The sequence below is a fragment of the Asterias amurensis genome, chromosome 1 (assembly GCF_032118995.1).
Source record: "Asterias amurensis chromosome 1, ASM3211899v1".
NCBI lineage: Eukaryota > Metazoa > Echinodermata > Asteroidea > Forcipulatida > Asteriidae > Asterias > Asterias amurensis.
In genome coordinates, this window is record NC_092648.1 from 3,911,943 (window position 1) to 3,924,965 (window position 13,023).

General features: G+C 39.3%; 1 protein-coding gene across 2 annotated transcripts in view; it reads right to left on the reverse strand.

The window, feature by feature from the left end:
* Nucleotides 1–507: 507 nt before the first annotated feature.
* The window catches only part of LOC139942868 (zinc finger FYVE domain-containing protein 26-like), a 42,849-nt gene continuing 30,333 nt past the window's right edge, over nucleotides 508–13,023 (reverse strand). For both annotated transcript variants that reach the window (XM_071939678.1, XM_071939671.1), the window contains 14 exons: nucleotides 12,695–12,756; nucleotides 11,858–12,075; nucleotides 10,449–10,609; nucleotides 10,122–10,298; nucleotides 9,319–9,484; nucleotides 8,384–8,476; nucleotides 7,799–7,861; nucleotides 6,959–7,108; nucleotides 5,285–5,482; nucleotides 4,063–4,316; nucleotides 3,718–3,898; nucleotides 2,907–2,966; nucleotides 2,361–2,594; nucleotides 508–2,170 (listed from right to left, as the gene is read on the reverse strand). In XM_071939678.1, coding sequence (XP_071795779.1) covers nucleotides 1,940–2,170; nucleotides 2,361–2,594; nucleotides 2,907–2,966; nucleotides 3,718–3,898; nucleotides 4,063–4,316; nucleotides 5,285–5,482; nucleotides 6,959–7,108; nucleotides 7,799–7,861; nucleotides 8,384–8,476; nucleotides 9,319–9,484; nucleotides 10,122–10,298; nucleotides 10,449–10,609; nucleotides 11,858–12,075; nucleotides 12,695–12,756 — 2,248 coding nt within the window. In that variant the 3' untranslated portion in view covers nucleotides 508–1,939. The remainder of the gene's footprint in view (nucleotides 2,171–2,360; nucleotides 2,595–2,906; nucleotides 2,967–3,717; nucleotides 3,899–4,062; nucleotides 4,317–5,284; nucleotides 5,483–6,958; nucleotides 7,109–7,798; nucleotides 7,862–8,383; nucleotides 8,477–9,318; nucleotides 9,485–10,121; nucleotides 10,299–10,448; nucleotides 10,610–11,857; nucleotides 12,076–12,694; nucleotides 12,757–13,023) is intronic.

Below are 13,023 nucleotides of genomic sequence, written 5' to 3' on the forward strand. Positions count from 1 at the left end.
GCAATGTAAAAAATGCCATTTAAAACTAAATATAAATGGATTTGACAAACAAAGTTGTTTTATTATACAGGCCTAGCGCAACTGCTATCCGTGTCACATCGTTTGTAGTTATACCATTTTGTTTTTTTAACCTTACAATTAAGCACTGTGTAATCCGTACTTTGCCCGAGCTCTGTTGAAAAAAAATAATCCACAGGCAAACCACTCGGGTTGGATTCAAACCCACGACCATTGCATTGCTAGAAGAGATTTTCTTTAGTGTGTATTGACCTATTACCATTTATACACTACTTTTGTTGTGGGTGATCAAGGGGTATGTGAGATTTGACGACCATAAGGCATAACAAAGATTTGACATAGGTGACGTCGGGTGATTTGGGCAAAAAAACAAAAACAAACAACAACTGTAAAAAGAGACAGAAACATAATAGGGTAAACGTCCTTTAATACCAATCTCCAATTAACTAATCAGATATTTTAATTATTAAAAAATATTTTTCTGTTTTTTCTGTTTACAAAAAATGCCCAGAATTATTGCACTGAATAAAGAAAAAAGGAAAATACTAAATTTATTCATGTTCTTTGGCAAATTTCTTTTAAAGAAACCAAATCAATCCCTTTGGATCAACCTTTCTAGATCTTTCAAATGCCTCGCCCTCCTAAACCCTGTACATGTATCCTTTTGAAAAATCAAAAATGAAGGATTCAGAAGGGCTGACGGCTGCAGGCTCGAATAAGAATAGTCAGGCACCCAAATCTTATCCAGTCTGAACAATTTGGTATGGAGTAACATAGGAGTGAGTTGAGGAGAGGATTGAGGTATGCAAAAAGAACCAAGACTTCTTTTCTTAACTAGTTATAATTTTATGTTGGCAGTGAGAGCTGTTGGAATGTTAATGTTGACATGAAGTAGATATTAGTAATTTCCATCAAATATTAAAACCATTGAATGGTACATGTTATACAATGTGGCTTTAGGTGTTTTTTGTACTGTTTTATTGTAAAAAACATTTTTATATAAATTTTGTAAATCTGAGGTATAAAAGGCAGAAATGAATTTCCCATCGTGGATAATAAAGTGAATTTGAATTTGGATTACGACATTATAATAACCAGTTCTTGTATAGCGAATTTTCATCAAAATGTCTCAATGTGCTTTGTATTATTGCCCTGGTCATTGGGCAAATAACATTCCTTTTATCTTTCTCAGCTCCCTAAGGAGTCTACAGCCTCGACCTGCTGTACCAAACATCTATCAAATCCAACTCCCACATTGCTTTAATATTGCCATTTTATAAACTTATCTTGGTCCTTCATCTAGGGAAAGACCTCTACTAGAATTAATAATTTCTGGTGTAAAAGTTTTCCTTTAACTTTTACTGTATTAACCTAAAGGTCAAGATGACAATTGTAATCCCAGAGTCCTTAATTTAGCTGCAACTAAGTACCTTAAAGAAGATGTATATAATAGAATATAAGCACCGCATATCTTCATCTCTCTATCACATCTAACAAGAAGCTAGCCAGGTCTTACCAGTGTTTCGATTCTTGTACTTCCACTACCTTCTCCCTTGCTTGCTCTCATTATGAGAAGCTTCTAAGTCTTCATCTCTCTCTTTTATTTCTCTTGATGAGAAGCCAGACACATCTCACAGATGGCTGTTTTCCTCTAACGCCACTACCTTCTCTCTTGCTCGCTCCACACAAGTTGAACAGCTAGCCAGGTCTCACCATCTAGCATCACTAAATTTTCGTTCGCTTGCTCCTCATGAGAAGCTCATTAGTCTTAATCTCTCTCTTTAATTTTTTCTTGATGAGAAGTCAGTCACATCTCACAGATGGTTCTCATCTTCTAGCATCACTACCTTCTCTCTTAATTGCTTCGCATGAGTTGAAAAGCCAGTCACGTCTCACAGATGGTTCTCATCTTCTACTTTCACTACCTTCTATCTTGCTTGCTCCTCATGAGAAGCTCCTTAGTCTTCATCTCTCTCTTTCGTTTCTCTTGTTGAGAAGCTAGCCAGGTCTCACAGATGGTCCTCATCTGTGCCTGAGAAGGACCGGCACGTTGTGCAACATGGAGGATACGTTCAACGTCTTCCACCCGTTCTGCCTTCACAGCTATGAGGTAAGCCGACTTTAGTTTACCGCAGAGCATCAAAGCATTAATCTAGGTAAAAAACAGAATTTCATATTATTCATAAAAGCAAATCTCCCAGATAATTTGTTAAGGCAACTATAAAAGTATCAACTCTTCACCCCCTGTAAGGGTAACAGTAAAGACCTTACTGTTACCAAAACTATTGAGCATCTGAAAGTTTGAATTCCATTACTACTGAGTTGCCAAAATCTCCGAGTACCTTATTGGTGTCGCTCTTAATCAGTTTGATCAGTCCCTCGACCTCCTTGGCCTGGCCACCATCATTGGCCAGTACTCTGACGCAAGCATCTAGAATCTCATCACAGCACTGGTCATTGGACAGACCGGTACCTCGCACACAGGTAAGCAGCTGCTGGATGTCTTTGTACTTGTGTTGAGTGGCGAGGTTGCGGCCGATTTTGCTGTATATCAGCGTGTCGGGGAGACGGAAATCCTAAACACCAAAATGAAGAGAAATTCAACAACATGTTGATTGCAGTGGCGTAACTAAGTGGAGACAGGGGTTGGGAGTCTTTGTTCAGAACCCAAAGTAATTTTCACCAAATCATCTCCGCTCAGCTCAAAACCTTTAATGTGCAATTTTGATAATTACAGGAAAGCTCCATTAAAAAGAGGCCAGAATAACACACCCTTTTCCTATGGCAATTTACACCTGTTATCTGCATGTAATTCCTTTTTCAAACAGTGGACTTAATTGGATCATTAACTGCTTACCCATCAAGTTTAACGACTAGTGGTTACTTACCTGTATTATCTGGAATGCGAGCTGGAAGCCATCATTTACAGAAGAACCAGCCAAGACAACCTGCAATGATGCAATGTGTTTAAATAGCTTGAAATACTTACTGAATCAAACAGGTACATACACAAACGAGCAAACCATGAAAAACACTTAAAAATAACATTCTAAATAAATGGTCACTTTAATACACTGATATACATGTTAAAAATAATAAACCACAAGGGAAACTGACTGGGTAAGTTTTAAATGATTAGGGGTTAAACAAAGACAAATTGACTAAGCAGGATAACCACTGACCTAGTACTACTACCACTATTACTGCTAACTACTACTGCTACGACTACTATTAATATTCATTGAGCAAATCAATACATACATAATACCAATGGGCAAAAATAAAGATTGTACACTTAAAGGAACGTTACAGAATTGGTAAGAAACAAAAATTGCGAAGTTCATAGATTTACATAAAACCTACACAGTCTAATGATGATGGTAGTAGGAAACATCCCTTGAAATATTTCCGTCTGAAATTTCGTATTTGATGAGAAATAAATAATCTTATTTCGCGCTTGTAGTTTATCGCTCAGGGAGCGTTTTATTCATTTTTGTTTTAGCATCGATGCACTGCAAAGTTTGTAATCGGATTTTTGCTAGATAGCAAAACAAATTCTGTAATGTTCCTTTAAGCCAGGGTCATTTTAGGTCAACAAGGTTGGCCGTCATGGTATGGTGCAGGGCACACAAAACATAAATATACGCAAGACATAACACCTAGAGATAAACCTAAACCTAAATAACTACAAGGACTCACCCTGTAGGCAACCTCAGCTTTGACCTTGCTGTTACCAAAGAGTGTCGGCAGCTGTGGAATGGAGTCTGATGCTCCCTGTGTTGTCAATGCAGCTGATCCTGACAGAGACGTCTTGCCAGACGAAAGCATCCCATGGAGGAACTTGGTCACCTTGATCTGTAACGTGATGGTGTTCATGTGACTGCGGACAACAAACAAAACATCAATACCAATGTTTTATAAAATTGCATTTCCTTAACAAGTTCATGATAGTATGATGCTACCCACTACTTGATCTTTCTCTTAAGGCATTGAAAGGCTAGTAAAGAATAGGCTAAGAAAAGTTTTTAGGACAAATTTGCTAACTTGGTAAGTTGTGACACAGACATCATCAATCTGATGTTAACATCACTGGCTGGTCCCCAAGATGGAGCGCTAGCTTTAGGAGACGGGGTCGCCATCGGAGGTCTGGGAACACTTTCCCATTCCTTCTCTTCGAATACAGCTTTCATGTGAATCTTGGCTTTAGTCAGGTACTGGAGACGGTCAAACAGGTCCGAGTAGGATCGTGCTCCGGACTGGTAGAATTTGATGCACGTCATGGAGGCTCGGACAAAATCCTGAAGGATGAGACAGAAAGTCAGTTTGAGAAAAAAAGACTGGAACAATTGCTTAATGTTTAAATCATTCTTAAGGGTGCAAGACTGTAAAGCCTGGTTCATACTTCCTGCAAATGCAAATGCAAACAAATGTTGACGTCACAAATTCGCAGCGAAAAATTCGCAGCAGTTGAACTCTGCTCACCTCACATGCGAATATCGCTGCGAAAGGAGGGTTGTGACGTCAAATTTGGTTCGCATTCGCATGAAGTATGAACCAGGCTTTAGGCTCATACTCCAAGGTGCACACAACGGGGAAGTAATCCATGCCACACTTTCCTGTCAATTGAACTTGTTTGTATGATCCCAGTACCACATATTACCACTGCAGAAACTGACATGGTTAAGAACCTCATCTCTACCAGAGGTGGCCCCAATTTCCATTGCAACTGAGCGCTTTCATTAAAGCTCTTTGGGGTACGGCTCCACTCTCTACATCAGCATGTGCTTGCCTCAGAAAGCCACTGATGTGGTAGAGTGAGGTATATGTTAGGTCCTGAATTAGGAATTGAATTGAATTGAATTGAATTGAATGGTTTATTCGTCAAGTATATATGAGATACACCAACTGTGAAGACTAGTCTTTTCTTGCCATATAATTTTACATATGGACTAGCCATATAATCTTACATATAATGTTACATAAAGACTAGTCTTTGATTGTAATAGCTCTGGCACCAGATGACCCTGATGAACAAAGGAGATGTCCTTTTGCACTAAGGTCACTTTTGGTTGTGACCGGTAACATCACACACAAAAAATGCATTGCTATAGACAAAAGCCTCGCATATAAGAATCTGAATTGCAGCACTTTCACCGGTTCTCTTCAGAACAATAATTTATGGAGAAATTATTTTCATGTTCATGTACATAGTGCTCCAGTAATCCTTACCAGCAAATAACTAAGTAATAATAATGTAAATATTCACCTTCATAAAGAGCTGCACGTCGTAGAGCACATGGGCCAAGCTGTGTGTGTTTAGATATCGGCAGGAGGCAGTCAGGTACTGGTTCCATGCATTCAGTGTTGGGTCTTGGTGTAACATCTGACTCTGAAGGTCATGCAGGTTACCATGCTTTATACAGGGTACCAGTAAACCTTCCAGGAATACATCGCTCGAACAATGCTACAGGGGCAATCAAAGGTAAATGGATTATTTCAATACACAAAATGATTTTATTGTTAACTATAGCATTACCTACTCTTTTAAAACCTTACTAAGGAAATTGTCTGACTGCATAGGGTCAAATAATAATTGCTTATCACTAGGCATACATGTTACAATTACGTCTTTAAGTCCAAACATTTAGGTGATGAGTTTGTCAAAGAGGGGAGGGTTTGGGGGGAATATGGGAGGGTTAACTTGCAAAATACAAAATGGTGCTACATACTACTATTACGCATTTGAGTGTAAAATATAAATACATGATGTGGAATAAGAAAGAGCAGTTGTCAATCATTCAATCAATCCACCCAATCAATCAAATAGTCAATCAATTAATCAATCAATCAATCAATCAATCAAGCAATCAATCAAGCAATCAATAAATTCGAAATATCAATAGATAAGATGGTCATATAGAATATAACGCAAGGTCAAATATGCAGGATCAAATACAGGATAATAAATGCACAGGGTCATACACATGGTCAAATGCACAGAGTCATACACATGGTCAAATGCAAAGGGTCATGGTAAAATGCACAGGGTAATAAACATGGTCAAATGCAAAGGGTCATGGTCAAATGCACAAGGTAATATACATGGTCAAATGCACAGAGTCATACACATGGTAAAATGCACAGGGTCATACACATGGTCAAATGCACAGGGTCATACACATGGTCAAATGCACAGAGTCATACACATGGTCAAATGCAAAGGGTCATGGTAAAATGCACAGGGTAATAAACATGGTCAAATGCAAAGGGTCATGGTCAAATGCACAAGGTAATATACATGGTCAAATGCACAGAGTCATACACATGGTAAAATGCACAGAGTCATACACATGGTAAAATGCACAGAGTCATACACATGGTAAAATGCACAGGGTCATACACATGGTAAAATGCACAGAGTCATACACATGGTAAAATGCACAGGGTCATACACATGGTCAAATGCACAGGGTCATACATATGGTCAAATGCACAGGGTCATGGTAAAATGCACAGGGTAATAAACATGGTCAAATGCACAGGGTCATACATACGGTCAAATGCACAGGGTCATACATATGGTCAAATGCAAAGGGTCATGGTCAAATGCACAAGGTAATATACATGGTCAAATGAACAGGGTCATACACATGGTCAAATGCACAGGGTCATACACATGGTCAAATGATGCAGATGGTGATGCCGTTTTTCTACCAATGCAGGGGCCTTTCTCAAACCACGGCTTAAGGTCCGGCTCAGGCTTAGTGTGCTGATGTTCATGCAACACATGCTGCTCCAAAATGCAGGTTGAAGACCAAGCTGCCTAAGCCTGAGCTGGAGCCCAAGTCGAGGTTTGAGAAAGGCCCCCAGGTTCGATATGCAAGTTAATTACCGAGCGCTGCTTGAGTTTGTTTATTAGAGGTTGTATAAGTGTACATACCTGACTAAGAATGTAGGATACAGCAAGAGGTAGTCTGTTGTGTCTACGGTAAAAATTAACCATAGTGATATGGGGGCAGTATGTGTTGATGTAGTAGTGGCATTCCTGCAGTGCTGGGTTGTCTAATGCTGCACTGGAGGAGAAGGATGCCTGAAATGACAAACGGATCATAGTCAGTATTTGTATTTTATTTTATTTATAATATATTTATTAGGTAGAGCAGAATGCAATAGATCATGTGAACTTTGTTTACAATAAGTGTGACCTTATTTGTGACATAATTCCTTGAGTATTCTGGCAGGCAAGATACTGCACAGGTCCTATGGGAAAGTTGACATTTTGTGTCATATTTTCCACATACACAAGAATTATGAAAGTAAAAGCTGGACAAGTTTTTAGATGAGCCCCCTTGCATCATATCAAAAGTTGATAGGAATTAGACAGTGCAATCTCCATTCAATATAATATTGTATGTTTTCTTCCATTGAGCTGTGTACAAATCATGCCTGCAGGAAGTCCAAGCTTTGTGGCTCTTTTGTAAACATGTGATGTTACAGGTCACATCGTCTATACCTTTCCATCTTTTTATAAAAGCAATTGCCTTGCTCAGGGGCTCAAAAGTCATGACCGGGATTTAGACTCATACTCTGCTGCAAAAAACACCACCGACTGGGCACAGTCTAGACTGCTCCACCACGATATGCCACGATAGTTTGTGTTCAGTGCATAACAATTTTGTATAAGCTTCATTACGCATCCAACAATGCATACATCATAGGAAATAAGAAGAAATGTTCAGGTCGTTAGAAGATACTTAAAAATACAAAGATGAAAACTTACATTTTGAGGTTCTGCGATGAAATCTCTGATAGAGGATGCTGAGGCATTCAAGATCGCTTGAACCTAAAAAAAAATTAAAATAATAATAATGATAATAAGTCAAATTATAATGCGCTGTCTGTCACATGCCTATCTGAGAAACATAATTTAGAAATATAGCGAAGGTGAAACAAGTTATTAAAACTACTAAACCATCCTCCAGACCAGGGCCCAATTTCATAGAGCTGCTTAAGCACAACATTATGCTTAGGCAACAAAATTCTTGCTTAGTAAAATCAGATTACCGGCCAAGACTCCACTCAATTGTGATGCTAAGTAAACAACAGCGATGTCAATGGCAAATGTAAAATAAGCAAGCTATTTTCATGCTTAAGCAATTCAGCTCCATGAAATTGGCCCCGGGTAGTAGTTAACAAGCAGGTCAGTTCTTTTCTCAGAAGTAAATAGTCTCCAGGATTACAAAATCTACTTCATAGCAGTAGAATAAAAAACAAGGCATAGTTCCTAACGAAATCTACACAGCAAAGTAGATATACACATTGTCACACTGTAAACCGAATAAACAATAACAATATGAGTACGTACAGTATCAGCTTGAGATGCCGACGTCTCCAGATGTTGAATGATATCAGTGACCAGTTTGGAAGCAGGAGACATGGAATTCTTCTCACTTGGTGCCTTCAGCAAAAACAAAAAACAAAATGTCAAAACAATGGATTAATACCATACTAAAACATCAAATTATGCAGTTTTTAATCTTTGAGTTTCATAGATTGACATTCTCTTTCTTAGATGGGAATTAAGTCCACTGTTTGGAAAAGAAATTACATGGAGATAATAAGTGTAAGTCGCCAGACAAAGAGGATGTTTCTTTTTAGCCTCTTTCTGTATTGAAACATTCCCATCATGAATTCCCTACATGAACAGGATCTTCTTATATGATCCAATTAAGTCCACTGTTTGGAAAAGAAATTATATGGAGATAACAGGTGTAAGTTGCCATACCAAAAGGATGTTTTTTTAGCCTCTTTCCTTAATGAAGCAGTCTTGTCATGAACAGACCAATCCATTAAGCTCCGCCCAACTGCGCATTGACCAATGACAATCCATTGCTCAACCAAAAGTCTGACACCAAAAGTCTGATATGCGTGCGCATATGCTTGGCGCGCGCGTCAGAGTGGTGCAGAATGGCATTGGAGAGACTCACGTATTCTTGCTCACACATGCGCCGTGGGTGGAGCCTAATGGGTAGGTCTATTCCATCCATGAGAAGCATAAACACCATCTCCTTCTTAAGGCTCGGTCACACAGGCCCCGATCACGAGAACGAAAACGTTAACGATAAAAATGCACGCCCTCATTTGGTTGAATGAGCGTGGGCGTATTCTGCGTGGAGCAATTCAACCAATCGCGAGCGTGCATTTTTATCGTTCTCGTTTTGGTTCTCGTTATCGGGGCCTGTGTGACCGGGCATTTAAGCACAAAGACGCAAAAACACGCACTTCCTTCACATTCCTCACCTTGAGAATCCGGACAAATTTTTCCCTGGCTCCCTGGTAGTCCCCTGCCCTGAGGCAGCTCATTCCCCATGCTGACCACACAGCAGATGTATCCAGCATACACTTGGTGGATACTTCGCTCGCCAGTGACAGCCGCTCGGCAAGAACTAAACGGTCTCGCACTTGTCTGCAAATACAACATTGACGTGAGATCAAGGTATGAAACCAATTAATGGTCAAAAGCAATTTTGATTCTTTTTCAAAAATGACATATGAATACACCATTGCTTAGGATGTACAGGCATCTAATAATGTTTTAATAATTTGGGGGCTGATCATCCTTACTCACAGCTAAAAGCTGAATTGCAAAGGACGCGGCTACAACGTGTTCGAGAAGCAGGCATGCAAGGGCGCCTCTGGCTGCCAGTCACATCGACCCATTAAGACAACGGAGCACAGCCAAGATTGAAAGTGTTTGTTTTTTCCCGAGGGAGGAAAACCGGATGGTCTGGAAAACCTTTGTGGCACAGCAGAGAACCAACGCACAACTCAACTCACATATATGGCCCCGACCGGAAATCGAACAGGGGTCACCTTGGTGAGAGGCGAGCGCTTTACGCACAAGCCAACCATGCCACCATCTACCATGTTTTTTTTTGTTTCCCCCCTTTCAACATGGGAGAAAAGGTACTGGAATCCATACTAAAATTTATAAATTCTTGAATCAATACAATACGTCTGCTAGCATAAAATTACTTAACTAATCATGCTAATAGCTTTGAAAAATTTCCTCATAAATGCTGTAACCTCCATTCAAGGCTCACCTTGCCAAGTCCGTATTGGACAGTTGCTGAATACTGGGTATATCAGCGCTATTACTGCTGACAAAGAGACTAAGTAGATCAATGAAGCTTTGGTAACTGTCACATAGTTCAATGCTACTGCTATCTCCGTCCGTCATGAACTTCAGTTTAGCGTTGAACAGGAGCGTCTTCATCATACTATTTTAAGGCAAAAACACAAATGGCAATTTATCTCTTTTTTATCAAAAAAATCAAGTTTGGGGTTTTGTTATAAATTATAATAACTTCAATGCATGATGTCAGATCCAGTCTTAGACAAAGCTGTGGTCATTTCGTACATGGCCTTACCTTATAATCAGGTTATAGTCCACTTCAGGGTTGGGCACTCCGGGTCGGATCGGCCTCAGATACTCAGACAAGTCGCGACACATCTGTAATATGAGGGCACCGCAGGCTCTAGGATCACTGTGGAGATCTAGAATGGACAGGCAGACTGAAGTACTTGGTGCCTGTGCGGAAAAAAAAGGCAAAATATCAAATGTAGTGCAAATTGAACTGACGTACTCATCACAATAAAATTGGTTGCACCATTTCGTGGGTGTCATGGCCGAGCAGATAAGAGCACCGAATTCAAGCTCTGATGATTCTGTTCAGCAGAGTGTGGGTTTAATTCCCGGTCGTGACATTTGTGTCCCTGAGCAAGACACTAAACTATAATTGCTTCTCTCCACCCAGGGGTAAATGGGTACCTGTTAGGGCAGAGATGGTTCTTGTGATTGATTAGCCTTGATTGCGCTACATATTTGGCGGCACAGGATGTATACTCCACAGGGAGCTGAGATGGTTTAAGGAATGATTTAAGGCCCAGTGACCAGCGTGACTGCGTGATGGACCTGAGCACTATATAAGAAGCCATTATCATTATCATTGTTATTATTTCGTGTAATTGTTATTATTTTGTGTGTTATACAGTGTAGTGTGCATTAAGCGACTTGGGTTTACACAAGTTTCAAGAATTGGAATCAACCACTAGTCAAGGAATAGTTAGTCAAACCATGTTAACTATTGTTAGATCAAGATCGACCACTAGTCAACCTTATTCTTGTCTAGTTACTAGTAAATTGTGATCAACCACTTCTCAGTTAGCCATCCAACTTACTCATCTACAAAGCTACTAGTTAATGGTAGAATGACATCAACCACTAGTAAACTATTAGTTACTTGCCCAACTTGCTCATCTAAACTAGTCAACCTTATTCTTGTTTAGTTACTGGTAAATTGTGATCAACCACTTCTCAGTTAGCGATCCAACTCACTCATCTACAAAGCTACTAGTTAATGGTAGAATGACATCAACCACTAGTAAACTATTAGTTACTTGCCCAACTTGCTCATCTAAACTAGTCAACCTTATTCTTGTTTAGTTACTGGTAAATTGTGATCAACCACTTCTCAGTTAGCGATCCAACTCACTCATCTACAAAGCTACTAGTTAATGGTAGAATGACATCAACCACTAGTAAACTATTAGTTAGCTGCCCAACCTTCAATCTGATATAGTTAATGGTTACTTGCGATCAACCAACTCAACATTTAGTTACTTATCCAACACGCTCAACTAAACTAATAGTTATTGGTAGGCTGACATTAACAACTAGTCAACTTTTAGTTTTTGTTTCCCTCGTTCAACAAGGGACAAAGGGTACTGTAAATCATACTCGATATCTCCCTTTTTAGCTGTTCAACTCGCTGCTTACCTGTTCATAATAGAAGTCTTCTCTGATGAACGTGTTCATGGCGTTATCCAGTGTTAACTTCCACTCCATGATTTCCATATAAAGTGTTTCCGATCCTCCAGAGTGTCCACTGGTTAGACTGGATCCAGGAACGGGGGTGCGCTGTTGCCATGAGTTAGGGGAGACCCGGAAGCTGGGCGATGTTCCTCTGCTGCAGCTGGGCGACTGTCTACGACTCCCTGATAATGTAAACATTTCAATAAAAACATTTTTTTGGATTAATATTCAATTCAATTCATTTCAATTCAAAGTTGGTTTATTTTCATAGAAAAATACAACACCAAATAAAAAGTCACAGACTAATGGCATTTGGTTAACAGTAAAATTACATAAAAAATATAAGTACAAGTTTATATGATAATACACTAATATTAAAAATATTACTTGAGTTAAACAGACAAACAGGAATTGGGAAAACAGCCATAGACAGGGGGGGGGGGGTTTGTGGACACAAACCTAAAACAAAACAAACAGGAGTTTACAACAAAACAGCAACATTCTGGAGGAAAGGGAGATTTGGACACAACAGGAACACAAAGGAAATGAAATTGAGCTGTGAAACTATATGGCTCCAGGACTTTATCAAACTAATATATTATTAATATTGTAATAATTTACAGTTTGTTATTGCTCTGGAATTTCAGCACAACACATTTCCCTGTAGGCACAGCACTAATGTTAACTCCCTAATCCTTTGGCTCTTAGACTAAAAAAAACATTGAAATTTTGTTTTCTTGGATAATCAATCTCGCTGTTTGTCTGTAAACAAAATTATAAATATACTGCAGCTTTTCTGACCTGGATGCCTGACTTTGAGGCGTTGTTCAAGAATCTGAGAAGATGAGTTTCCGTGCTGAGGTCTGCAAGGGTGAGGAAAATAGTCAAACAGTAGCGCTAAGTTAACAATGGGGTTTTAAAACATCACAACAAATTGCAAAGGTTGTAGGTTCCAATCCCAGCCGAGTGTTATGCCTGTCGATTTGTCCGAAAGACTTGGGAAAGTATTGAGTATACAGTGTAGGGTAAAACACAACAAATATCCTGGTGTAAATCTAACATGGCTTTCGAAGATATGTAAGGAGTCAAGTGTGCAAAATTGATAGGGGAGTCAATCCATTATTGAAGCA